Source organism: Fistularia commersonii, chromosome 29, assembly GCF_037954325.1.
Source record: "Fistularia commersonii isolate RoL2024-O1a breed Wild chromosome 29, RoL_Fcom_v1.0, whole genome shotgun sequence".
NCBI classification, from domain to species: Eukaryota; Metazoa; Chordata; class Actinopteri; order Syngnathiformes; family Fistulariidae; genus Fistularia; species Fistularia commersonii.
Genome location: NC_141312.1, coordinates 9,970,257 through 9,995,780, shown reverse-complemented (window position 1 = coordinate 9,995,780; position 25,524 = coordinate 9,970,257). Strand labels below are relative to the sequence as shown.

Here is a 25,524-nt window from a genome sequence, read left to right as displayed (position 1 = left end):
ATTGCAGATTCAGTCTTTTTAGCCTGGTGGAGGTCTACAATTTTGTTTCTGGTGTTCTTTGACAGCTCTTTGGTTTTGACCATAGTGGAGTTTGGAATGTGACTGTTTCAGGTTTTGGACAGGTGTGTTTTATTCTGATAACCAGTTCGAACAGGTGCCATTAATACAGGTAACGTGCCGGGGACAGAGGAGCCTCTTAAAGTTACAGGTTTGTTACATGTCTGAGGCATAAATCTTGCTTGTTTGTTGGAGACCAAATACTTATTTTCCACTATAATTTGCAAATAAATTCTTGAAAAATCAACAATGTGATTTTTCTGGATTTTTTTCTCATTTTTTCTCTCAGTTGAAATGATGAAAATTACAGGCCTCTCTCATCTATTGAAGTGGGAGAACTTGTACAATTATCGGCTGACTAAATTCTGGTTTTGCCCCCCTGTATATATATGTGTATATATATGCATATATATACATTTATATATCCATTCATCCATCTATTTTTTCCTGCTATCCGTTGTTGGGTTGCAAAGGATAGCACCCCAAGCAGAGAGCAAGACCTACATCTCTTTAACCACTTTGTCCAGCCCTTCGGGGGACATCCTGAGATGTTTCCAGGCCAGCTGAGAAACATAGTCTGAAGGCCATGGCTGCGCCTGAAGCTTCTGTATATATATCGGGATTGAAACTGTGACAAAGGGCAGCCCTAGTGGAGTCAAACCATCACTGGAAACATCGGACTATACGGACGAAACTCTGACACTGATCATGCAGAGCGTGAGCTTTGCCCGTTATTTTCAGCACAGTATGTTTGGCCTTGCCAGGCCTGACCAGCATTCTCCCCCCACCACCGTCGCCAAACACCAGATGGTGATAGATGGACAGCTCCACCCCTCTCATCAACCAAGTGTTCAAGACATGCCAGTCTGATGTCACAACCTCAAAGTTATTTGTCAGAGTATTGCTTAGGGGTGTCCGAGTGCAACATATGTACAAACAGATGCCTGAACAAAGTGTTCATGGTGTTATGGTTAGTCTTTGATAAGCAGGTCAAGGATTGGTTTTCTTCATAAGGGATCCTCTGAGATGCTCACCAAGAATCTGTTTTCCTTGAGTGAGCTGTTTTCCTGTTTTCCTTGAGCTTCAACTATGATTATGGAGACCTGGTTAAAAAAAAAACATAAAAAAAAAAAAAATATATATATACATATATGTGTGTGTGTGTATATATATATATATATATATATATACATATATATGTGTGTGTGTGTGTGTGTGTATGTGTGTATATACATATGTGTGTGTGTGTGCATATATATGTATATGTATATATATACACACACACACACACATATATATATATATATATATATGTGTGTGTGTGTGTGTGTATGTAAATATAAAGATAGATATTGATGCCAGAGGGAAACAAATTGATTTATTTAGTTTTTATCTACATAGATAGACACCCAAATACATGATGTGATATAATATGATCATCATTTCCCTAAGATATTGTATGAAATATTAATTTTGCCTGATTTTGCCCTAATTCTTTGTAATCATTATCTTTGTATTGTACCCTTGACATTTCTTAGGGTTAATTTATCACCTATTCACAGTGAAGGTAATCAAATCGTTGTGATTATACAGTGTAAACATCTAATATCCGTCACCAAGGTCGCAAGATATGAGACTGCCTGTATTTCTTTTCTACTGTGATCATTAAAAATGTTCTTGTCGAAGCCTTTTGTAATGTGTTAAAGGGGACGTACATAAATGTTTTAGTATTTTGTTGGACTTGGAGTTTTGTGCTGCGCCCTAAAAATGACTTTGACGATCATAAATGTAACAAAAGATGAAGTATAAACAAAGAAAAATGCAAGTAGGAGAAATGATTTGGGAAATTGCTTGAATTAAGAAAAAGACTGGGGCAACTGGACTTTCAAGCTAACCTTGAACACAGTTTGAGGACGCATTTTAAAGGAGGTAGTCATACATAACTGGACACAAACTGCTGAAAACTACAGCAATGGTCCACATGGGTCAGATGCTTGCTTTCCATAGTAAGTTTATTTGGAATAAAACAAAAATCGCTGAGAGTTGACAAAATCTGCATTAACAATAACCACGTCAGTAAACTTGAGTAAGAAAGAAAAAAACATTTTATCTTTGGCACCTTATCTAATGCTCAAGGACACAGAACAAGTATATACAGCTACACAAAATATACTGCTCAAAAAAATAAAGGGAACACTTGAACAACACAATGTAACTCCAAGTCAATCACACTTCTGTGAAATCATAGTGTCCACTCAGGAAGCAACACAGATTCACTTTGACTTGTTTTAAGGACATTACATCAAAGTTGGATCAGCCTGGAGTTTGTTTTTACACTTTAATTTTGAGTGTGATTCCTAATCCAGACCTCCATGGGTTGATACAATTGATTTCCATTGATCATTTTTGTGTGATTTTGTTGTCAGCACATTCAACTGTGTAAAGAGCAAAGTATTTCATAAGAATATTTCATTCATTTAGATCTAGGATGTGTTTTTTAAGTGTTCCCTTTATTTTTTTGAGCAGTGTATATACCCCCACCCCCAAAAATATTCCCAAAAATGACAATAAAAAAAGTGACAGGGTTAAATAAAACAAAAATATAAGACACAAATAAAAACAACATCTGGTAGAATTTGGAGTGACTTTAATCAAAAGCAGATGAGTCTTTTGTTTGTTTTAATTCTAAGGAAACGCATCAGACTCGGGTCTACACTCCTTTACAGCTGTAGGCGCTACTGCACCATTTTCAAAAGGCGAAGAAGAGGAGGAGGAGGAGGAGGAGGAGGAGGAGGAGGAGGAAGAGGCGAAGGAGGCGAGGAGGAGGAGGTAGAAAGAGGTGGAAGAAGAAGACGAAGAAGAAAAAGAAGACGAAGAAGAAGAAGAAGAAGTAGAAGAAGGTGGAAGCTGCTTCAGTGGAAGCGTCTTGGCCGGACAACTCACTGACAAACACCACTAACGAAAGCCCTCGTTTAACCGTTGGCATTGGAAGTTGGAAACACGAGAAGTGCTTCCAAAATGAGGCTGAAAGTAGGATTTATTCTCCGTTGCCTGCTCGTCATTGGAATGTTTCTTGCTTTGGTCGTGCTTTGGTCTTCTCTTTCGCCAAAATCCAACACAGATAACCCCCTTGGAAAACGGGTGAGGTGACAACAGTAAGCCAGTTATCATTATCATTTTGTTGTTTCCAGTCCGATACAAGGAATTCGAGGCATCAGTACTAGCTTAACGGCAAGCCAACACACCGAAGTAGACGTTAATACACCGTGTCAGCACAAATCACATTTTTAACTGTCATTGCAACCGTGTAGCGACCAAGATTGGATGGAATACGCGAGTGGGAAATGTGGTTCTTTCAGATGTGCCACATGGTTGTCATGGAGATTGGTACCTTGCTAACGCTAACGAAAATGTTCGTGATCGTTGTGCAGTGATGGCACACATTACAATGCACGGTTTTGAGTTCACTTTTTTGACGTCCTCGTACTTGTATTGATATCATGATGGCATTCTCAAATAATGTGCAGCCGTTCCAGGATCTACATCCGTATTTGTCGTCAGCGTCTTCATGCAACACCCAAGGCGGAACTGTTGTAACTTCGACCATATTTGACTGAAAACCCTGTGATATATCGCATTGATGCAGACATAAACACAATTTAAATAAGATTTACTGCATAACAATCACAATTTAAAATAGATCAGACATGCCAGAGATACACCATCTACTTAAAAATGTGCAAATCTTCCGTTTACGTAACGGATATGTGTAACATGAATAGAACCCACTTCAAACGTCTTACCACATTTGATCATAATATAATATAATATAATATTATATAATATTATATAACATAACGTAGTAGTAGTAATTCGAAGCTCACTCTCAAATGTTTCCACTTAAGTTGAGCCATTTTGTGCCACATAAATAGTTATGATTGATAGCAAGTGGAGGTTTCAAGCAGGTATGTACAAAATTGTCAGGCCAAACATTGCATCATAGCGATATACTTCATAATAGTCTTGTTTTGTTCCGAAGTACAATATTAGTTCACTGAAATGAATCTTCCCAAGTAATCCCATTGGCACCACACCTAACACCTTGGGACATTGCACAGCATATTGGATTGCAGCAATGCATAAGTCTGTGTTGTAAATTCAATCATGATTGACAGTTCCTTGAAACTCATACAACTTCTGAAACTTCAATATCTACAATATAATTTCTACTTTGAATCCAATGTTGGAATACATTTTTTAAATGGCTATCATTTCAAATTTTCAACTCGAAATTTGAAATTCACATTTTAGTGAATTGACTTACATTAAACTGCCAGTGTTAAATGGTAATTTATATTCTGTGATTTCCACAACTAAAACAAATTCAAACATTTCTGTGCCAGACACTGTGGGGTCAGTGAGTATTGTATTGTCCAGTCAAAACAGTATAAAATCGTATGGAAGCATACAAGTTTCTCCTGCAGATCCATATTTAGTGGTTAGTGTTCCCAGTTGAATTACTCATGATGTACCACTGTCCACTGCCTAATTTTGCTTATAACATTTATATCCTCCCCATTCAGGCTGACAGTTTGTTGCCCAAAGAAGAAGTTGTGGACCATTTTAAGCCTGTGGTACCATGGCCTCATGTCGAAGGGGTGGAAGTTGATCTGAACTCCATCAGACTCAAACATGGTGAGATATATCAGGACACTTTAAAAATATCTAATAAATTCAGATCCTGTATTGTTATAAAAATGTTTGCATATTAAACCATGACACTGGAATATGTGTGACATTTACCTGAGTGTGGCAAGGTTTAGTCACGGTGTATTTGAGAATGATCGGGTAGTTGGTATACAGTCACAGGAAAGAGTTTTCACTTTTATTTATATCGATGTGAAGTAGCTTTGACAGAAAATTCATTAATTGTGTTACACTCATAAAAATGCATGAGAAGATTTTGCATATATGCTGAAGCAGACACCCATAGGTGCAGTTAGTCAAGGGTTGTAGCATGGCCAAGCAGTTTGATTTTCTCCCCCTTCTTGTGAGTACTCTGCACATCCACTCCTCCAGATTCTTGGACAAAGGGTAGTAGTTCAAGCTAGTCTATCCAGGGATGATATGTATCTGAATGATGGTGGAGGACACACATCCCTGTGGGAGCCCATTTGGGCGAATAGCTCAAACCTTGCGTTGCACTATCTAAACACAATGAGCTTTAGGTAAGCCTGGCAATAATGCTATTTGCCACTTCAGAGAATTTCCAGTCACGGATGAGTTAAGAGTTCTTCAACAGTGCGTCCATGACTCCTCGGGGTTCTGCTAGGAGAACTGCTTTTTGGGTGATTTGTCAATTTCTGTTGGTTTTTTGGGGGGGGTTGCCACAGTTGTTTTCCCTACTCGACTTAAATGTCTTTTAATACACAGTAATGTTAAGCCAACATATTGTAGCAAATTGATACATGAGGAAAAAAATTATTATCTTGTCATGCAATTGACAGGCAATATTGATAGTGGCATTGGTATCAGCTGAAAATGGCAATGGCACAGCCACCCTACTCACTGTACTTTGCACATGTTTACTATAAAATGTGAAAAGATGTACCTTGGTATTATTTGAATTGCTGAGTATTGAATGCAAAATAATATACACTGACTCATGGCACCTGGCCCAGTTTAATATAAAATATATTTTATTTTGCAATAAATATAGCAGGAGCTCCCTGCTTCGTCTCTCCAGCAATTTAGGGTCTTTGGGCTGAAACACAGAAGAAACCCGATCTTCTAGGTGAAGATGTGAAGCCCTTTATCATCCCACCAGCTATTAAAGTGGTTTTCCAAAGGTGAATGATGATAGAAGCGCTAATACCTCGAGAGCATCTGCAAAGTGAAGCATTGCTTGGCTTGAGATTTTCACAAATGCCTAAAGGGAAGTTTGATGCTGAAAGTCAAATCCTCTTATCAGACAGCAGATGTCAGTTTTCTCTCTTCTCTGCCAATAAACATATTCAGAGGGTTGTCATAGCTTAACTGGAAGAAAATGGTCTCTCACACCTTCCTCCTGTGGAACTCTTAGCTGACTGAGTTTGACCCCTCCGTATTATCCAAAGTCGAGATTTTTTTAGTCGTCACTAGCTGAGAAATCCTACAGGCGATGAAAAATACTAATGAAATCAAAAGGGACTGAGTATGACTATTCAGCCCCACACATTATCAGAAGGGGGAGCCATAATCACAGTTTTGCTGCAGAGGGCCAGCCTTTCTGCTGCCACAAACATTATGACCACTGTAACTGCATTTACCCTCATGTTTGCTTAGACCAGTGTGCCTACAAGGTCACCTTTATGAGAGCTAGCACGCTGTGCACAACAGCATTGTGTGACTCTAATGTCAGATTGGATAATAGAGACAGGCTTGAGTGTTTGTCTTTTCCTTCGATCCAATTGAAAATTACAGTTGGAGGCTGAGGGACAAACTCATAATGTGAAAGAAAAAGTACAGCTCTGAAAAACAAAGGAGCAAAATTGCTGTGTATGCAATACATTGCCTGTGTACCCAGGTGACATAAAAATATTTCAGATATTGCTTCCGCCTCATAACATCTATGTAAAGTGTTCCTGTTTAACCTGTCATTCAGGCTGTGAATTTTTGAAAAGTGCACCATAGCTGGCTTTGAGCCCCTAATCCCCGCACTTTTCAACACATGTGGCCTATTGGCTCCTGGCTATACATGTGCATGGTCTGACACACACCCAATAGCTTACATCACAACTGGTAGTGTTCAATTTCACAATAAACTTGGGAAAGAATGTTTTATTCCAAACTCAAACCATAATGTTGTTCTGTCTCTGTTTCTGGCCATATGCAAAGCATGTATGTCACCAGAGGGAGTGGTAGGAGTTTGTCTGGAACTGTTCAGCATAGGGGTATTACTAAAGCTCAGAATCTGCGCAATCCACAATTAACAGCATCTATGCTGTTTTTGAGTCCAATCCACGCTGGTGAGGCAATAGCTGGTTGCATCACTTAAAGTGGTACTGATACAGTTACAGTTGTTGCTGCATTTCAGTTGCTATGGTGACTTCTTGACCACAGGAGTTGCTCTGGGAGCCATCATGGGAAGGAAAGTTGTTGTGAAAGATGCAACTTAATGCTGTAATGACTGGCTCTGAAACATTGACTTGTAAAGTATCATTTTGCCAACTATATTAACTACAAAATATACTCTGGACACATTGGCTTGAAGGATGATAATGTCAAGTGGCTCTATTCTTTTTTCACTGAAGCCCAGATTAGTGATACAGAGGCTACTCTTTCTGGAAGCATTGGAAGCTCCACTGCCAAGGGATGAGTTGGGTAGTAAAAATAAAAACGGTCAGGGGAGATTTCTCAATATCTGTTATGCAGTATCATGTAAACATGACCTTCTTAAAACATTCTGCAACAGAGCTAATCACTATAACTTGAGCCAGGGTTTAGGAAGGGCGCTTCTCTTACTTTATAGCTCCCTGGTGATCAGGAAAAGCCCCATCGAATGGAGATATTTCAGTTGTTGTGAAATCAGCCATATGACATTTTGAGATTTTCCATTTTCATCCAAGAGGCGTTGATGGCATATTCTTGAGTTGTAAAGAATCAATTACCTTTATTGTCCTAAAAACTATTATAAGTCGCTTTGGATAAGAGCGTCTGCCAAATGTAATGTAATGTAAAGATAGAAATATATGCTCGCAACAACATGAACAATGGCAGTACGGTATCATATCAAGTCCTTGTTCTCAGTTGTGATTTGGGGTAAAACTTACAATCCTTGAGAGCTCGCTTGAGATTGTATTGAAAATAGTGTGAGAGCTTCCTCTATGCCAGGGGGGGTTGTTCAACCTTTACCACTCAAAGAGACATTTGGACCTGTTTCCCCACAGTAAAGAAAACACTGGAAGCCACGTAGCCTTTTTGAAATTTGAAATGAATTAACGGGGTTTATTCTTCTTCTTTTTCTCTGCTTTTCTCAGTTGTCACCACAGCGAATCAACCATCTCCATCTAACCCTATTCTTTGTATCATCCTCTCACACCAACTGACTTCATGTCCTCTCTTACTACACCCATAAATCTTCTTTTTGGTCTTCTTCTAGACCTTCTGCCTGACAGCTCTAATCCTAGCATCCCTCTACCAATATATTCACTCTCCCTCCTCTGCACATGACCAAGCCATCTCAGTCTGGGTTCTCTGACCTTCTCTCCAAAACATCTAGCATGTGCTGTCCCTCTGACAACTTTGAGCATCACACCCGCACGGTGGTACAGTGATTAGCGCTTTTGCCTCACAGCACGAAGGACCCTGGTTTAAGTCTGACTAGGGGACCTTTCTGTGTGGAGTTTGCATGTTTCCCCGTGTCTGCGTGGGTTTCCTCTGGGTTCTCTGGTTTCTTCGCACAGTCCAAAAACATGCAGGTTAATTAGAAAAAAATTGGAAAATGACCCAATGAGTGAGTGAATGGTTGTTTGTCTATATATGTGGCCCTGCGATTGACTGCCGACCAGTCCAAGGGGTACCCTGCCACTTGCACAATGACAGCTGGGATAGGTTCCAGCATCCCCCGCGGCCCTGAATGCAGGATAAGCGGAAGAAGATAGATGGATGGATGAAGTCTCTCTGACATTCTTTTCACCTTCAGAACATTCCACAAAAACTCCTCCTTCTAGATAACAAATACCCCATTTCTCTTCCTGTCAGTAACATGGTAGTACAACTGAACACCTTCTCCTAAGCTTCTGGCCTTACTACCTTTCCACCTGGTCTGCTGGACACACAGTATATCCACCCTCCTCCACGTCATGTCAACGAACACTACCTTTTCTGTCATCGTCCCAATATTCAAAGTCCCTGCTCTCAGTCCCAGACTCTTGCCTATACTGTTATTTTTTGCCTTTATGCTATGTATAAACCAAATATGTGTTGCAATTTTTGAAATCAATGAACAACTGCAGAGAAAACAAAATTACATTTCTGCATGCAACAAAACATTTTGAACATTTTGAAAAAAAGACATTGGGTTGAAGGTTACTTTTGAGCAGAGTCCTCAATGTCTGTTTGAGTCCTCCTTTCCTATTTAGGGGGGAAAAAAGCCAAACAGTGAAACCTCCACACCAAAAGGTGGTTTAAAACCCTTTGTACAGACATTGATTTCGGGGGCAATACGTTTGCCCTCACCTGCTTTGTACCTCCCACTGGAGGTAACTCCAGAGTGGAAGAGAGTCAAACCCCTTTCAAGTAAACTGGTAGTCCATAGGAAGGGGGAAAACATGTGATTTTGGGCCATGCCAGGTCTGATGGATGCATGCACAGCCACCAGGCGGCCACCATCATGGCCCAACCCTAGACAAGGATATTTAGAGGTGCCCTGTTGACCTCTGGGGGCCCTGAGGTAAAATGTGGTCACTTCATGTATTTCTTCAGAGGTGGTCTTCTGAACTGCACTTTGTCTGGTTCCCTCACCTAAGACCTGCGTGCCTTTGGTGACCCGACTGGAGGCATAGAATCTAATGGGCCAGATCTCATTGAAGCAGTGGCTGGATGTGGCCCATGGGCCTCGCGCTTGATGTGATTGACATATTCCTATAAATCCCTCCTCTAGCAAGCAGGTGTCACATTTGTCTTGTACTCAAGATTGTCAAAGTTTTTAGTTGCCATTTAGGACAACACAGGAAATTTTGTTATCCATAAACGTATTCTGCATAGAGCATAAATGAGGCCTAAACCAACACCATACTCTCACAAAGGGTAACTTTCTGATACTATAATACTATAACTTATGTGTCAGTGTTGTTTCTGGAGGTTTAATTGTGTTTAACTGGGCGAACCTAAATTGAAAAAAGGTGATATACAAATAATCTCTCATGTCATCTTTTTCAGAGGATGAGAGACAGACTATTTATACAACTAGTTTAACGTCATTTTTGGCTTTTTGCACACGAAAGGAAAATGAACAAATTTTTAATGGCTGTCAGTGTATAGTCAGAAAGCTTGCTGTCAATTAAAGCTAGTTCATAGAGATCCAATGGAACCAATTTGCCTTTTAAAATTCAGTTTCTTGCCAAATTCAGTTGCTTGCCAATGACTTCAGTGAATGTCTTCTGGACATCCGTCAAGTCAGCAGTGTTCCCCTTGATTGTGCAGCCTACTGCCCTGGACTGAGAGACCAAAGGCTCAGGAAATCGTTGCAGATGTTTTTTGTTAATTAGCTGTTAAGGGTGTGACACCATGACTTTTCAATATTGAACGTTTTCACAATATTCTCATTTTCAGAGATACTGAATTTAGGGAGTCATTATCTGCATGCCATAATCATTAATATTTCAAGAGATAAAGACCTGAATATTTCACTGTATGTGTTATCAATGAATACAATCTATGGGTTTCAGTTCCTGAAATGAGTGACAAAAAATTTTGAGCTTTTCGTGCTATTTTAATTTTTTTAACATGTACCTGTAAAATGTTGCAAGATTTTCACATAACTTATCTTGTGATTTCTTTTTATCTCCAGGAGGAGGGAACATTCTTCAGAACCTTGAACAGCCGCAGAACCAGAAACAGGTGATCCAACAGCAGTATGTTACATTCAGACCCCACTCACACAGCTACGATCCTCCCATCTTAAAGAAGGGAGTCTTGGGAAACTTTGAGCCGAAGGAACCTGAGCCTCCTGGGGTTCCCTCTGGTCCAGGAGAAGGAGCCAAGCCTTTTGTCTTGGGTCCAGAGTACAAAGATGCCATCCAAGCTTCCATCTACGAGTTTGGCTTCAACATGGTAGCAAGTGACATGATCTCACTGGACAGGTCGATCAGTGACATACGCCATGAAGAGTATGTATTACTTTCTCTAACAATGCATGCTGTCATTGTTCAGTGTATATGTTATTTCACTGTTGTCTAAAAACACTTCTTCAACTATTTAACACACATTTTACATTACTCAACCACCTCCCCACTTAACATCAACAGCAGCAGCATTTCTTCTAGAATCTTATGAAAGAAATATTTCCAACACCATTCCATCCTTTCTTTTGTTATATTGAATGTGTGTTTATTATCGTTACACAGCTACAAAGCAATCTCAGCCTCAAACCAAGAAAGTCTCTTAGAATTAAAACAAAACAATTAATAGGATTTGATACTGAAAAACAAATAAAATGAGGCAACAGCATCCAACCACATTCCTCATCAAAACAATCTCTTTTAAAAGCTTTTATTATGAAAATAACATCCCCATCATCTGAAAAGTTAGAAAAAATAAAGTGTTTAAATACCTGCTGCTGAGTTAATGATAGTCTTGACATTAAACACAGTCGGTTATGTATAGTTTAACATACTACATATACCCTATTGCGTCAAAGAGATAGTGCACTGTGTATATCCAAATGTATATATATACATATATGTGTGTGTGTGTGTTAGTGTGTGTGTGTGTGTGTGTGTATATATTTATATTTTACACACACATATATGTTTATATTTTACACATAAAATTTACACATAAAATTCACAGCAATTAATTTATATGGCGTAAATATATGAAAGTTCAGTTTTGACACAAGTCCAGTGTTCATGTAACTACATCAATGTGCAATAAATTATAAAAAATTACATAAATAAAATATTGGATTGCGATAGATGTTTTGGATTCCTATGATACAAGAGCGTTTCTTCAAAAGCTTCATTTTTGATGTGTGTCTGGTATCCTTTCCTACAACTCAGGTGCAAGTACTGGCATTATGATGATAGACTGCTAACGTCCAGTGTGGTAATAGTCTTCCATAATGAAGGCTGGTCTACATTAATGAGAACCGTCCACAGTGTGATCAAGAGGACTCCCAGAAAATATCTGGCTGAGATCGTAATGATAGATGACTTCAGCAATAAAGGTAGGAATCCTCATATAAACCAACATTGCTAAGATGATATGCCCTGGAAAATCAGAATGGAACCAGCTTTGCCAACAGTCTAAAGAGTGTAAATCTCTTATATTGTATCTTGTATTGTATATTGTATTGTATTATATCTTATATAGATATTGTCACTTTTAAGCAATAGCATTTCCCAGAAGTAGTAACTTATCAAGCTGGAGCTCTCTGAGAAAGATTGCCATGAATTTTCGTCACCTGTGTTTTTGCTTGGACTGTCATTTGTCAGTTTGGAGGTCTTTGGGTGAGATCCAACCTAATTTTTGAATCTTAAAAAGTCGCAGCACAGAAACTAAGGCAGTCTTTGTCTTGCCTTATTGCTTGTGTTTCATTAATTTCTGAAGGCCCAAAAATGTGTAGTGTCACTGTCTTCTGTCAAAAATGACAGAACTGAAAATGGAAACATGAAACCCATGGCATATACATGAACTGTTTAAAATACTACTTGAATTTTTAATTAATTTCTGAATAGTTTTGGGTCAGTTTAGAAAATATGTTACCATCGTTTACATGTGGCTTACCTTTCTTTGGTTTCTCTGGTACCTTTTATGGTTTATGTATAAAATTTATTGGTGAGCGTATGATATATTCTTTGTAAAGTCCATCTGAAGGAACGTTTGGAGGACTACATCAAGCAGTGGAATGGCCTTGTAAAGCTCTTCAGAAATGAGAAGAGAGAAGGTCTTATCCAGGCACGAAGTATTGGAGCCAAGAAGGCGACAAAAGGACAGGTATTTCTGTTACATTGTTTAAATATCGAATTGTTATATTCTCTCCCTATTCTCTCCTATTCTCTCCTTCTTCGGGTGTGTGAGAGGGAGGTGGCGATTTAAAGCGTCTTTTTGGGCCTTTGGGCCGCTTTTCCATTCAGCTTTTCAATATATGTACTTCTTTTTTTATTTTCTTTGCTGTCTGTAGTTTTCTGTTCACATTTGTGACTGCTTGATTGTGTTATTTGATTGTTTGGGCCAGGAGGTGCACCCACGCACCTGGCCGCCGGTGCTGGCTAATCGGAGACATGGCGTCCTCCGAGGCCCCCCCCCCCCCATCATGGTGTCTGTTGAGGGAATACTGCTTGCAGTCAGCAAGCAAATGGGACATGAAAATCTGACATAGGCGTCCAGAATGAAACAAGCTGTGGTTGCTTTCCTGAAGTCCGAAGCGCTCGTCCACCAGCTGATTGCTATTGGTGCGGTCATTGGCGATACCTTCATGCAGCCCCCCCGACGTACCCTCGTACCCTCGACGCAGATCACTGTCTCCAGTGTAACGTTGTTCATTCTAAACAGACTATTGGAAAAATAAACTTAAATTGTGGAAAGTTTGCCAGTGGCTTTAAAGTAGTAAGCTTGGGGGGCAAGGATGTTCAGTCCCTGCAGAGGCAGGTTTTTATATTTTTGGAGGTGCTGTCACAGACTCTGTCGGTCTCATTTAGAGTGAAACATGGAGATGCCTCCTATATGGTGTACATATACCAGTTCAAGGCAAATGAAGTGCTTTGAGTGGGATGTGGGCTAAAAACGGGTTGCTTATCCGGACAGGAAACTGGAATTGGAGGGCGATCTGGTTACTGATGGTGTAACGATGGCATTGCATGCCTCGCCGTGGCTGGGGCAGCTTCTCTTGGTGAGCTGCCCATCACCGCTGTGCCCGCTAGGGCTGCAGCTGCGCCCACTGGAGCTGGAGGTTCGGCCGCTGTGCCTGCGTATTTATTGCCGCCCGGTGCGGTTATGTCCACCACTGCAGTGAATCTAGTGAACCTGACCCCTTTGCCCCTCAGTAAGGATCCAGTGCAGAGAGGGCACACACTGAGCCCCCCTCCCCCCTGGTGATGCAAGCCATGGTGCAACACATGATACAAGTACTGCAGATACAGGAGAGACACGAAGCCAGTTAGGTGAGGGTGATGACATGGAATGTGGTTCAAAGTTGGACACTTTCTCAGTTTGCAGAAGCAATAAACTAAGGAATGATCTTTACTCCTAAGAGCAGGTGTGCCCAATACGTCGATCGCTATATACCGGTTTATCGCAAAGGTTGTGTTAGTAGATCGCATGGCATTAAACGTACACGCCTATCATTCTCACTATAAAATTTGTCACTTGACTGACATAAGGTCTGTCCAATCTGACCTTTTCTGACACAGGCGTCACTGCGCATGTGCATATAATGGCACGTTCTAGCGAGCTAGCGAGTTAGCCTCCAATTTATGTCTTCTAAACTTGTAGGTATAAAAATGAGTGTGGGAGCTGGACTAAGTAAAAAGACTAAAACGCATCACTTCCATACAGAATGGGAGGTGGACTTTTTTTTTTTTACTATGTCATTTTCAAAGTGCATTTGCCTCATCTGCTAGTCTGCCATTGCTATACCGAAAAGGGGAAATGTGGAACGGCATTTTCAGACTGTTCATAAAAACTACAGCTCTGACTTCCCTCCTAAAAGTGAGCTGAGAAGGAAAAAGGTGAAGGAACTGAAATCCCCGCTGTCAGGACAGCAGTCTTTTTCTCACAGCTAACTTCAACTATGCTGTTAACTCTATTCAAGTCATCATAATAAGTTATTTACCAAAAACTCTTTTGTAGTGTGCCTTAAGGATTCATGCAGTTATGCAAGATCCACAAACATTTATTGTGTTAAGTATACTCAGTAGATGTATAAATAGATATATATTCAGCATTTTTAGTGGAGGTAGAACATTTTCACATGGTTATTTGGAAAGTAGCTCACAAGGCGAAAAAGAGTGGGCGACCCTGCCTTAGAGGGCATTATTTACTTCTTAGATTGGTACCTTCTATAAGAAAGTTAATGTCTGTGATTACTTTAGTGACACTGATAAGTTTATCAAAATGGTCAGCACCCTTAGCAAACTGGAAAATCTGCACCCTTTGGATGAAAAGAAACGGTACCGCCTGTAGAAAGAAGTCACTTCTGAGAAAGTAGAAAGGCAAAACTGCAAGGACGAGGAAGTAAAAGACCATGTATCACTTTTGCTCTTTCAATCGCCGTGTTGTATATCATGTCCAGTCTCTCGCCCTGGTGTCTCTTTTCCTCCATTCACTTAATTTCTTAGGATAGGCTCTTTGAACATCAATGGTGGAAGAGACAGAAACAAGAGAACACTGATCTCTAAAATCTGTTTCCAGCGGCAGTCCTCTTATCTTCCAGTCACTGAGGGAGGCCAAGGCTTCGCTGGGTCCAAGCCACTGTTTCCTCAAAGCCACGCGTTTGCGCCATCGCGCACTGCTCCAGCGTTCTCACAACAAAGCTGAACTGTAAATAAATTAAACACATTTATTTTATTTAGAGATCAGCTTGGATTTTATTTTGTGCGCAACATAGATTTGCTGTACGCGGAGAACGCTGTAGCAGTGCGCGATTGCGCAAACATGCAGCTCTGAGAGAGCAGTGGTCCCAACCTCCGCAGGGCAGGTCTTACAAAGCTTGGTCCCCTCTTGCAGCTAACTCCCTCTTACCGGAATGCATTGAAGGAATCTAACGTATTTTCCGCACTATAAGGCGCACCTAAAAGCCTTTAATATTCTCAAAAACCGACAGTGCGCCTTATGATCTGATGTGCCTTTTATGGATCAATATTGGTTAATTATGGCTATCGTACTCAGGGGGTGTCACCGAAGTAAAAGCGGTAATAACGGTAAAGGGGAATTCCAGTCCCACACCACTTGCGTGTGTACAAAGACCCCAAAATGGAACCTTTCAAGAGACGCTTATGACACGGAGTTCAATCTCAAGGCGATCAGTCACGTAGCAGAACATGGGAATAGAGCAGCAGCGAGAGAATTCAACATTAATAAATCAATGGTATGGAAGTGGAGGAAGCAACAAGATGACCTGCGTCAAATAAAGAAGACCAAACATAGTTTCAGAGGGAACAAAGCAAGATGGTCATAGTTGGAGGACAAACTCGAACAGTGGATTGTTGAACAAAGAGCAGCAAGCAGAAGCGTCTCTACAGTCACAATTCGAATGAAGGCAACAGCGCTAGCTGTTGAACATCAATGAATTTAGAGGCGGTCCTTCTTGGTACCTTGCGTTTTATGAAAAGCATTAAACTGTGACAAATGGAGTTGGAAAAACATTGTTTTCAACAAACGCGGTGCAAATACTGGTAAGAGCTACTGGTACATACAGTACCGTATTGTGAATGCACTAACTTGTTTTGGGAGTGAACAAAGTTGTCAGAATGTTGGCTTGTATTCTATTAATGTAGTTTGACTGACTCATCTAATCGTTTTGTTGACATTCCCTTTAGCGTAGTTTCATCTAGTGGATGCATAGTAGTTTCTATTCTATGTGCCTTATAATGCAGTGCGCCCTATATATGAAAACAGTCTTAAACCAGGCCATTCATTGAAGGTGCGCCTTACACTCCGATGCGCCTTATAGTGTGGAAAATACAGTAGATACACCACCTCTGTTAGGCTGATTCCCAGGGTCACTAAGGAAATCTTCAACACTCCCTCCCTACCTAAAGTGCTTTGTGTTGGATCGCTCCCGCAATGAGCTACAGAATGAGAACATTGACCACAGGTTCCTCTCACTGACCATCCTGCCACAGGTCGGGGAGTGGGAGGACAAAGACAGCCTGCCACTGATCTTAGAAAACCCCATGCTTGAAGATGTTTCAAGCTACAGACGTAAAAGACCTCTACACAACTTGTGTCAAGGTTCTTAACTTGATCTCCTATTACAAGTGAAAGAATCCAAGGGGCAAAATGTCTTAAGACCAGACACCTCTTTGAAGAGGAGCTGGCGAGCCCTGTTCAAGCCACCACCTGAAAAGTGGGCAGATGAACTCCAGTGGAGGATTTTGCACTGGGCCATAGCCACAAACACATTTTGAGCCTGGGGTCTTTCCATTAATTTTGTTTTTGGTCCAAAGTATATGAAGAATAACAAGAGGGTATCAGTTATGCTTAACTTTTTGTCGGGGAAAAACTTTTGGTTGGAAAAAGAAAGCCCGTGCCCAAAGTTACGAGTGTCTAGTGAAAGTCTTAAAAACACTAATTAAGACTCTGGATTTTGATATCTTTTCTGTCACTGACAACTTGGAGGACTTTATTTCTACTTGGTTGATAGGAGGCGTTTTGTGTTCTGTCCACAACCATGGCAATATTCTTATTGTGAGTTGATCCCCTGCCACTGAGCTATACTGAATATCTTTGCATGTTGAATGTATACCTGTCAGATCCCAGCGTTTGAATAAAGAGAATTTTTAAACTAAAGAAAAACAAAACTGTTCTTCTTCTTTTCCTTTTGGCTACTCACCTCAGGGCTCATCACAGCGAATCAATCTCCTCCGTCTGACCCGACTCTCTGTATCCTCCTCTCTCACTCTAACTCACTTAATGCTTTATTTCACTATATCCATTGATCTTCTTTGGCCTGCTGCCTGGCAGTTCCAACCTCAGTATCCTTCTACCAATATAGTCACTATTACCCTCTGTACATGTCCAAACCATCTCAGTCTGGCCTCTCTGACCTGATCGCCAACACACCTAACGTGCTGTCTGAAGTTGTAGGTTTGATTTGCCGGATACCTTTCCTCGTGGGGCCCTCTGAATGTATCTGGGCTTACGACTCTCAAAAAGACACTGGCTTGTTCCCTCCTGAGCTGCATTTTGAATCTTGCACTTAATAGTCATGTTGACACCAAAGCATTGCATTTTCTTGCCTTATAGGTACTGATCTACCTGGATGCTCATTGTGAAGTTGGAATCAACTGGTATCCTCCATTGGTCGCTCCTATTTCAGAAGACAGGTAACATGCATGTTGACATATTCAGCCCATTCATGAAGTCCATTTCGGTCTAGTCCACTTTCATGTCCATGTCCTAAATGTTTTAAAATGACAGTGTATTTTTTTTACTTTTCTGTTTTTATTTCGTTTAAAAAAAAATAAGTATAGTCAAGTACTATATTGATATTTTAGACTCTTACTGCAGAACAATATTATTTTCCCCCAAGGACCAGTAAAACCACAAGAATTTACTGTGTCTTTCATGCCACAATCACCATTCAGCAAGGGACATTCTTTTTTTTTTAATAAAAAAACAACGATAAAAACATTAAGGCTTAATTTGCATGGCTACTTGTGGCACTTGTAAATTACCTCTTACCGTGTCATAGCTCATTGCAACCCACAGGTTACCAAAAAGGCACTGGCTCTCACAAATATCTTATGAATTCTCATCATTTTTATCATCCTGCTAGTTCACTTGGATTCACAAGAGCCACAACAGCTATTGTAAAATGAATAATGCTGGATTAAATGCAACTTCTTTATATGTTCTTTATATAGATCATTCCTTGTGTCTGATCAAGTGGTGAGAAATTATTATTTAGTAATTATTTATATTTCAAGTTATTTTAAGAAGTCATGGTCATTACAAAACTGATATGGCTTAATACACACTGATGAGTTCCAGAGGCAAAAATATCTGCGACTTTCACAGCTTTCTCAAAGTTGGGTATCATAATGATTGATTGTCCGAACGTTTTTCATTGCAATAAGAACATCAAAATAATGTCAAAATACAGTATTGTAGGGTATGGGGGCAAGGAGACAAGCAATTTAAAAACTTTTTTTAAATAGAGATCATACCAAAACAATTGCAGAATAATGTCTTCCATCTCAGGGAACAGCACAAAGAGTGAGCTTTATGTGTGTATTGAAAGTGCTATATTTTATGGGTTACATTTTTCAAATAGCAAGGAAAATATTTCACCACTTCTTTTACAATATAATAATTGACCATAGTGCCATCGTATTTTGCATAATAATGTGTATGTGTATATGTAGATGATTTCTAATGCAACTTCTTCATTTTGCAGTGACACTGGATACATGTTCACATGTATTGTTCTGGTTTCTGAGACAGTTAACACTTTTAAATGAATTCACTGACTTGCTATTAGGGACGTTGAACAACCATGTTTATTGCAGAGCATCACAGAAATTCAGTGGGTGTGTTTGTGTGTGTGTGTGTGTTTGTGTGTGTGTGTGTGTGTGTAGGACGGTATGTACAGTTCCTCTCATAGACTATATTGATGGTAATGAGTACACTATGGAGCCTCAGCAGGGTGGAGATAAAGATGGTCTGGCTAGAGGAGCATGGGATTGGAGCCTACTATGGAAGAGAGTACCTCTTAGCGAGAGGGAGAAGGCCACGAGAAAACATACCACCCAGCCATATCGGTACCCACATGGCAGACAGCATCCTAACATTCATTCCTGTTCCGTGTCTCCATCTCCCATGTCTTTGTCCCACCTGTCTTGTCAATCACTGTTTGCCTTTTTTTTTTGGTTGCTGATGTCCCTCCCCATTTATTTTCATTTTTCTTTACTGTATGTGTTTGCACCTTCCACACTCACACACATGCATCTTCAATGCATGGTCCCCTCCCCACTTCCACTTTGTCAGAACGGTGTGCACGGTGCCTCTGATCGACTCCATCCATGGCCAGGAATACACCATCCAGCCGCAGGGTGGAGGAGATGATGATGGCTTCGCTAGAGGAGCCTGGGATTGGAGCATGCTCTGGAAGAGAGTTCCTCTGGGAGACAGAGAAAAACAACTCAGAAATACACGTACTGAGCCATATAGGTACAAAAAAAACCCAAATGTCTGATAACTAACCTGACATAGATACAGGACACAACCTTCTAATTTGCATCAATAGCTCGTGTTCCAAAAGGGTTAGACCAGGTATTTGCTGGCCACCACCTAGTTCCCTCCACCTAGATGATGAGTCTCTGCGGTAAACTAATGTTCAGGGAATCGAAAATAAAAATACTAGAAGGGGTAATAGCTTACTGCAATTCTATATGGATAGACCTGTTTGCTTTCACTACCAGAAGTACTGGCGTACCTTCATGATTCATTTGTTGTGAGACTTATGCTCAAATTGGCTCTCAAACGACACGCTAGAACTAACTTGTGCTCAAACTGTCTGCAATTAACTGGGAATAAAAGTACCCCATCACAGATATTCACTCACACAAACACACACACACATATACATATCCCCCCTCACTACCTTGTACAGACATATTTATGCTATATTGTATAGTGAAAACCAGCTACTTCTAAGGACTCTGCCTAAATGAATCCTTTAGACCCTGAGCAATTTATTGAAGTTCTGCCAATTTTGCAGTAAATTATCCAGTTAAATAAAAAAACTATACTATGGAATAATATCGATCATGAGAACAAGATAAGATAGTATTACAATGAAATAATCCTTTATTATTCCTGTATTGGGGAAATGCAAGAGAGATGATATCTTTATCAGGGTTTCTGGAATCAGTATATAGTGTTTACAATTTATGTAAAGTAAAGTAAGTGAAGTGATTACTTCATTCATATGAATACAATCAAACATAGCCACTACTTTTTTTGTTTTTAACAGAATATGCCTCGACCAAACAATCTCTAATGTCGCAATTTTGTGTTGAGACATGATACTTTATCTTGGTACGAAGGGTTTATTATTCATCAAAATCAGATGCTGCTTTTCTGTTTTAACCCCAACTGTGATTAGTTGGGTAAGTTGGGCTCTGAGAAAAGTTACTTTACTGTTTGTAGGGATAAACTGACCACAAGAATTTGCTGGTGCTGATGGTGTTTACTGACTACTATCCTTACTGCCTCTGCACTTTCACGTTTCCTATATTTTGAGTTAAAGGGACAATTGCTTTGTGGTGTTGATACATTTACACATATATACACATATTTGTGCAGTTGTTTCAGTCAGCTTGGAGGAAGGCTCTGTCATTGTCCTCATAATGATTGAAACTTGTCTGACAGAAATGAAGCCTTATGAATAATGCGTCTTAGGGTAGCTTCTGGTGTGAATTTGATTCGGCTTGGGGCACCATCACCTTCTCCTCATCGCTTTTCCACTCAGTGTGTCTTGCTTCTTTCCCCTTAAGCTTTGCTTTCACTGTTTTTGTTTGTTTGTTTGTTTTTTGTCATCTGTGTTTCTTTGTCAATCAATCACTGTTTTGAAAAGGTTCAGTCTATGATATAATCACATTCTGCAATATCTTTGTCTCAGCCTCTTCTCTATCTCTTATTCACATATATTACACTGACATTTTCTAAAACTGCTTATCGTGAAGTATTTGCTAAATGTGCTAGCTCAAATTATTTTCACAATAATGTCATAGATTGAGCCTTTAAGTTAGTAGTGTATGTTTGAAGTAAAGACAATAATTTGACAGAATTTGATATATGAAAAAAAAAAAAAAATTAGTCCAACTTGAAAAGAGTGACACTTAAATTTTCATAAGTAGTTGAAAAACTCTAACCTAATTAATGTAGCATAGGACAGTACACAGAATGCATCTGGATGAGCATGAGCTCTTTTTGTATATGTCTTTCTTTCCTTTTGTAGGTCACCAGCCATGGCTGGGGGTCTCTTTGCTATAGAAAGAGACTTCTTCTTTGAGCTGGGTCTTTATGATCCTGGACTTCAGATTTGGGGAGGAGAAAATTTTGAAATATCTTACAAGGTAGGACATAATCTGTTCATTAAGTCTGCCAAGGAATGGCCTCTTGCACATTTTTTTTAGAAGATTAATAAATCAAAATTGACAGTCCAATAATTTCCTAACGTAGATTTGGCAGTGTGGCGGCCAGTTGCTGTTTGTACCATGCTCTCGTGTTGGCCATATCTACAGACTTCATGGATGGCAAGGCAACCCTCCACCTGCACATGTTGGCTCCTCACCCACTTTGAAGGTATGGTGCCCAAATGTTCATGTTTGTGACTATTTGCTTTGTGGGAGATTTTGGAGTAGGAATGATTTGTTGTTTGAAGCTATTTCAAACTTATATTGGGTGTTGCTTTTGAATCATTTTACTTCAGACTACTTTATTTGCAAAGGTTAGAATCAATTATTACTATGCTTGAGGGCAGACTTTCAAAATATGTCGTTTGATCTTTTTCAGCTGTGCATATCTGTGTTTGCTTATCTAGAACTATGTTCGTGTCGTGGAGGTGTGGTGGGATGAATACAAGGACTACTTTTATGCCAGTCGTCCTGAAACACTCACTTTAGCCTATGGAGATATCAGTGAGCTGAAACGCTTCAGGTAAGAGTTTAAAGTTTGACCTTTATTTCACTGACACCCTCAAAGCAAGGACAGACCGACATAGTCAGTCTTAAATTTCAAGTTCAGTTCAACTTCAGTCTCTATTCTAACTTGCTTCAATTTTAAGGTACCGTGGACTACAGGTAGCCTTGTAGTTATGGTTAAATATGCTGAAACTTTTAAGTGATTTAACTTCCTGCTAAACTCTCAGCAGTAAAATCATAAGTTTTCAAATTATTGATTTCTCAGGGAGGAGCATCGATGTAAGAGTTTCAAGTGGTTCATGGAGGAAATTGCATATGACATTCCACTACACTACCCCCTTCCTCCCAAAAATGTGGAATGGGGAGAGGTGAACACACACACACACACACACACACACACACACACACACGTATGCATGATTGACAAGTGTTTCATGTTTGGTAATTGCTGACATTTTATTTGTATCAGCATTATCTCTCTCTCTCCCCCTCTCTCTCTCTATCTGTGCTTGTTTGTTTTTGTTGGTCGCGTATACACAGATCCGAGGCTTTGAGACCAGCTATTGTATTGATAGTATGGGACATACCAATGGAGGCAATGTGGAAATCGGTCCATGTCACAGGATGGGTGGTAACCAGGTAAATCTAGGGTCATGATGGGTGAAAAGATAGTTACAAAAAGTATTTGTAGCACGCCCTTATTCTCCATTTTCCATGAATATATCACGGATTTGTCAACATTGAACAATCACGAAACAATATCCTGGCTTCTAGTTGCTATAACTATAGCTAAGTACAATGGTACCAGAATTTGTGAAAATTGATTGCCGCTTATGACAAATCTGTTTTCTCAGCAAAAAAATTGCTGGACAGAGACAAGGTAAATTTCAAGAGCGGAAAGCAACCTGAGCTTCTCTGATTTTCCTGCCTGCCAGCTAAACCAAACAATAGCAGTAACCTAAATGCCCCCCCCCCGCCCCCAGCAATTACATTCATATTTGTGTTTTTGTGTGTGAGAAAGTATGTGTTAAGAGGCCAACCGAACTTTTCCATATGCTTTGTTGGCCTATTGACAAAATATTTGGTATTGGCAATCACCTGGACCAGGTAAAATTTACAAAAAACACTAAATGGTTAAAGCTTGAATGAGAGTTATCAATCCTTTGTCTTTACATGTGTGGTTATACATTCAAACTGGGTCTGCTTCATGAAAGCCTTCCTTCCTAGGTTTACTGAAATAACAGAAATGAAGATGGAATGAACATGTGTGAAACTCAGCACTGATTTCTCCTTTTGAATTTTACTCCCCCTTTTCCTGTTTCTGTGCGTGTGTGTGTGTGTGTGTGTGTGTGCGCGTGCATGTGTATTTTTCTGTAGTTGTTCCGTATCAATGAAGCCAATCAACTAATCCAGTATGACCAGTGCTTGACCAGAGGACCTGATAATTCTGCTGTTATCATCACACATTGTGACCAGAACCAGAACACTGAATGGAAATACTTCAAGGTAACTTGCTGTCCATGTCTATTGCTGACTAAAGTATGTAAAAATTCTTCTATCACTAGTACACTCACCCTTGCCCTTTTCTCTCTCGCCATATTTTTAGGACCTCCATCGGTTTACTCATGTACCAACAGGTAGATATGCTCATCATTCACACAAAAACATTTGTTCACACTGTTAGAATGTTCAGTAATTGAGAATTACATAGCAGTTTATGCATAAGAAATGTTTATATGTACACTTTATTTGTCATTTATATGTATCATAATTTTCAGTATTCCTGTTTAGAAAAAAACATGAAAGAAATGAACAGTTAATGTTCTGATGCTTTGATATAACGAATACACTGGCATAGTATAACTTAATTAATAGTTAAAGTTTTCATACAAAATATAACAACATACAAAAGCATAAAATACAATAAAATACTGCAACTACGCAATAAAACAGATGATAAAAAAAACAATCCTTCTTTTGTCCATTCGATTAAAAACAACAAAATTGAAACCAGTACTGTCAGGAAAAACATGCAACTTACATTATTTTGTTTGTTAAATAAACCTTGGGTTTTGGCAATTGCCACTATAGCATTGACTGTAAACAGTGAGTGCTGTCGTATGCCACGATGAGGCTGGTAGAGATCCTGCAATTGCTGCAGAAGCACTAACAGATGAACACCTCTCTATTTTTTTCTTCCACAACCGTACACTCCTGACAGAACACTTTTCAGATACTACTGGAAACATTAATCTTATTATTTTTATTAAATTTACTATATTATATTTACCCCTTATCCTGCAGACATACTAAAGGAATGCCCCAAAAAATCAATTAATACAGTCTCCTTTGTTCATAGTCTTAAGATACACAGTTGGTTGACATTAACATTCTATAAGCATATTCTTTCTTTTTCCTGCATTTATTGTTGCATTTAGTATTATCACAATGTTATTCTCACCTACTTTCTTTGTTTACTATTAATTATCTTTATTTGTGTTCTTTTTACAGGCAAATGTCTAGACCGCTCTGATTTGCTCCACAAAGTCTTCATATCAGACTGTGACAACAGTAAAACCACTCAAAGGTGGGAGATGAACAATATAGTGGCTGTATGAAGATCAAACAAGTCATATTAAGAATACCACTGTGATCCCAGAGAGGGGCAATAACTGAATGAGAACATAAACATTAATGAACAAACACCGAGCAATACATCCATGCTCTTAGTTTACATATACAGGGCCTGTCCTTTGAAGAGATTCGAGATTTAAACCAGGCGGAGGAGAATCAGCTGATGAAAGCCAAAAAGATGCCTTTGTCAGCTTGTCTTCTTCTGACACCCTGGATGCCAGAAGAACTGTTAGTATGGAAGTTGAAGCTGCTTGTCCATTCTGTCGGTTTACATGGTGTTTTTTATTTGTTCTTGCTGGCTCTCAGGTCTTTTCTAAACCCCTTACATTGATTTTGGAATTTAATGAAACCAACTCTAGTATTTTTGGCTCATACTTTTACTAGACATTTTCAGTCAACTGTTTGTTCACTTACCAAAGAGTCCTTTTTAGTGATAGAGGATTCGTTTTTATCACAGATGTATTGAACCAGTTGAAGTGTCTCCATAAATACTGAAAGGTAGTTTTCAGTCTGTAAAAAATGACTTAAAAAAATATAATGACAAAAAAACAAAAATATAGAAATACTTTGGGGGGGCGGGTGACAGTTTAATTTTCTTTGTCCTCTCTGCTGTAATGGAACAATCAAATTCTTAAAATGACACTACATTTTAGTTTTTTACTATCAGTTTGAACAACAAGGCCAAACTTGACAGATGAGTTATATTATATATTTGTTATTTAGGACTTAAAGGTGATGAGAGGCACAAATAGCTAAAAGG

The 25,524-nt window shown here is 39.4% G+C and overlaps 1 protein-coding gene across 3 annotated transcripts; it reads left to right on the top strand.

Annotated features, from left to right (window-relative positions):
* The first annotated feature begins 2,902 nt into the window (after positions 1 to 2,902).
* On the top strand, positions 2,903 to 25,319 carry galnt7 (UDP-N-acetyl-alpha-D-galactosamine: polypeptide N-acetylgalactosaminyltransferase 7). Of its 3 annotated transcripts, XM_086176981.1 has the most exons (16): positions 2,929 to 3,198; positions 4,641 to 4,752; positions 10,610 to 10,928; positions 11,820 to 11,986; positions 12,626 to 12,756; positions 17,728 to 17,807; positions 19,062 to 19,244; positions 19,471 to 19,653; positions 21,446 to 21,563; positions 21,670 to 21,792; positions 22,031 to 22,146; positions 22,396 to 22,498; positions 22,671 to 22,769; positions 23,508 to 23,636; positions 23,737 to 23,767; positions 24,642 to 25,319. In XM_086176981.1, the coding sequence occupies exons 1-16, from the start codon at positions 3,076 to 3,078 to the stop codon at positions 24,746 to 24,748; spliced, it is 2,124 nt and encodes a 707-aa protein (XP_086033107.1). In that variant the 5' UTR covers positions 2,929 to 3,075; the 3' UTR covers positions 24,749 to 25,319. The 3 variants fall into 3 exon arrangements, with proteins under 3 accessions (XP_086033105.1, XP_086033107.1, XP_086033106.1); XM_086176979.1 differs by lacking the exon at positions 19,471 to 19,653 and having other exon boundaries at positions 2,903 to 3,198; XM_086176980.1 differs by lacking the exon at positions 19,062 to 19,244.
* Positions 25,320 to 25,524: the final 205 nt, after the last annotated feature.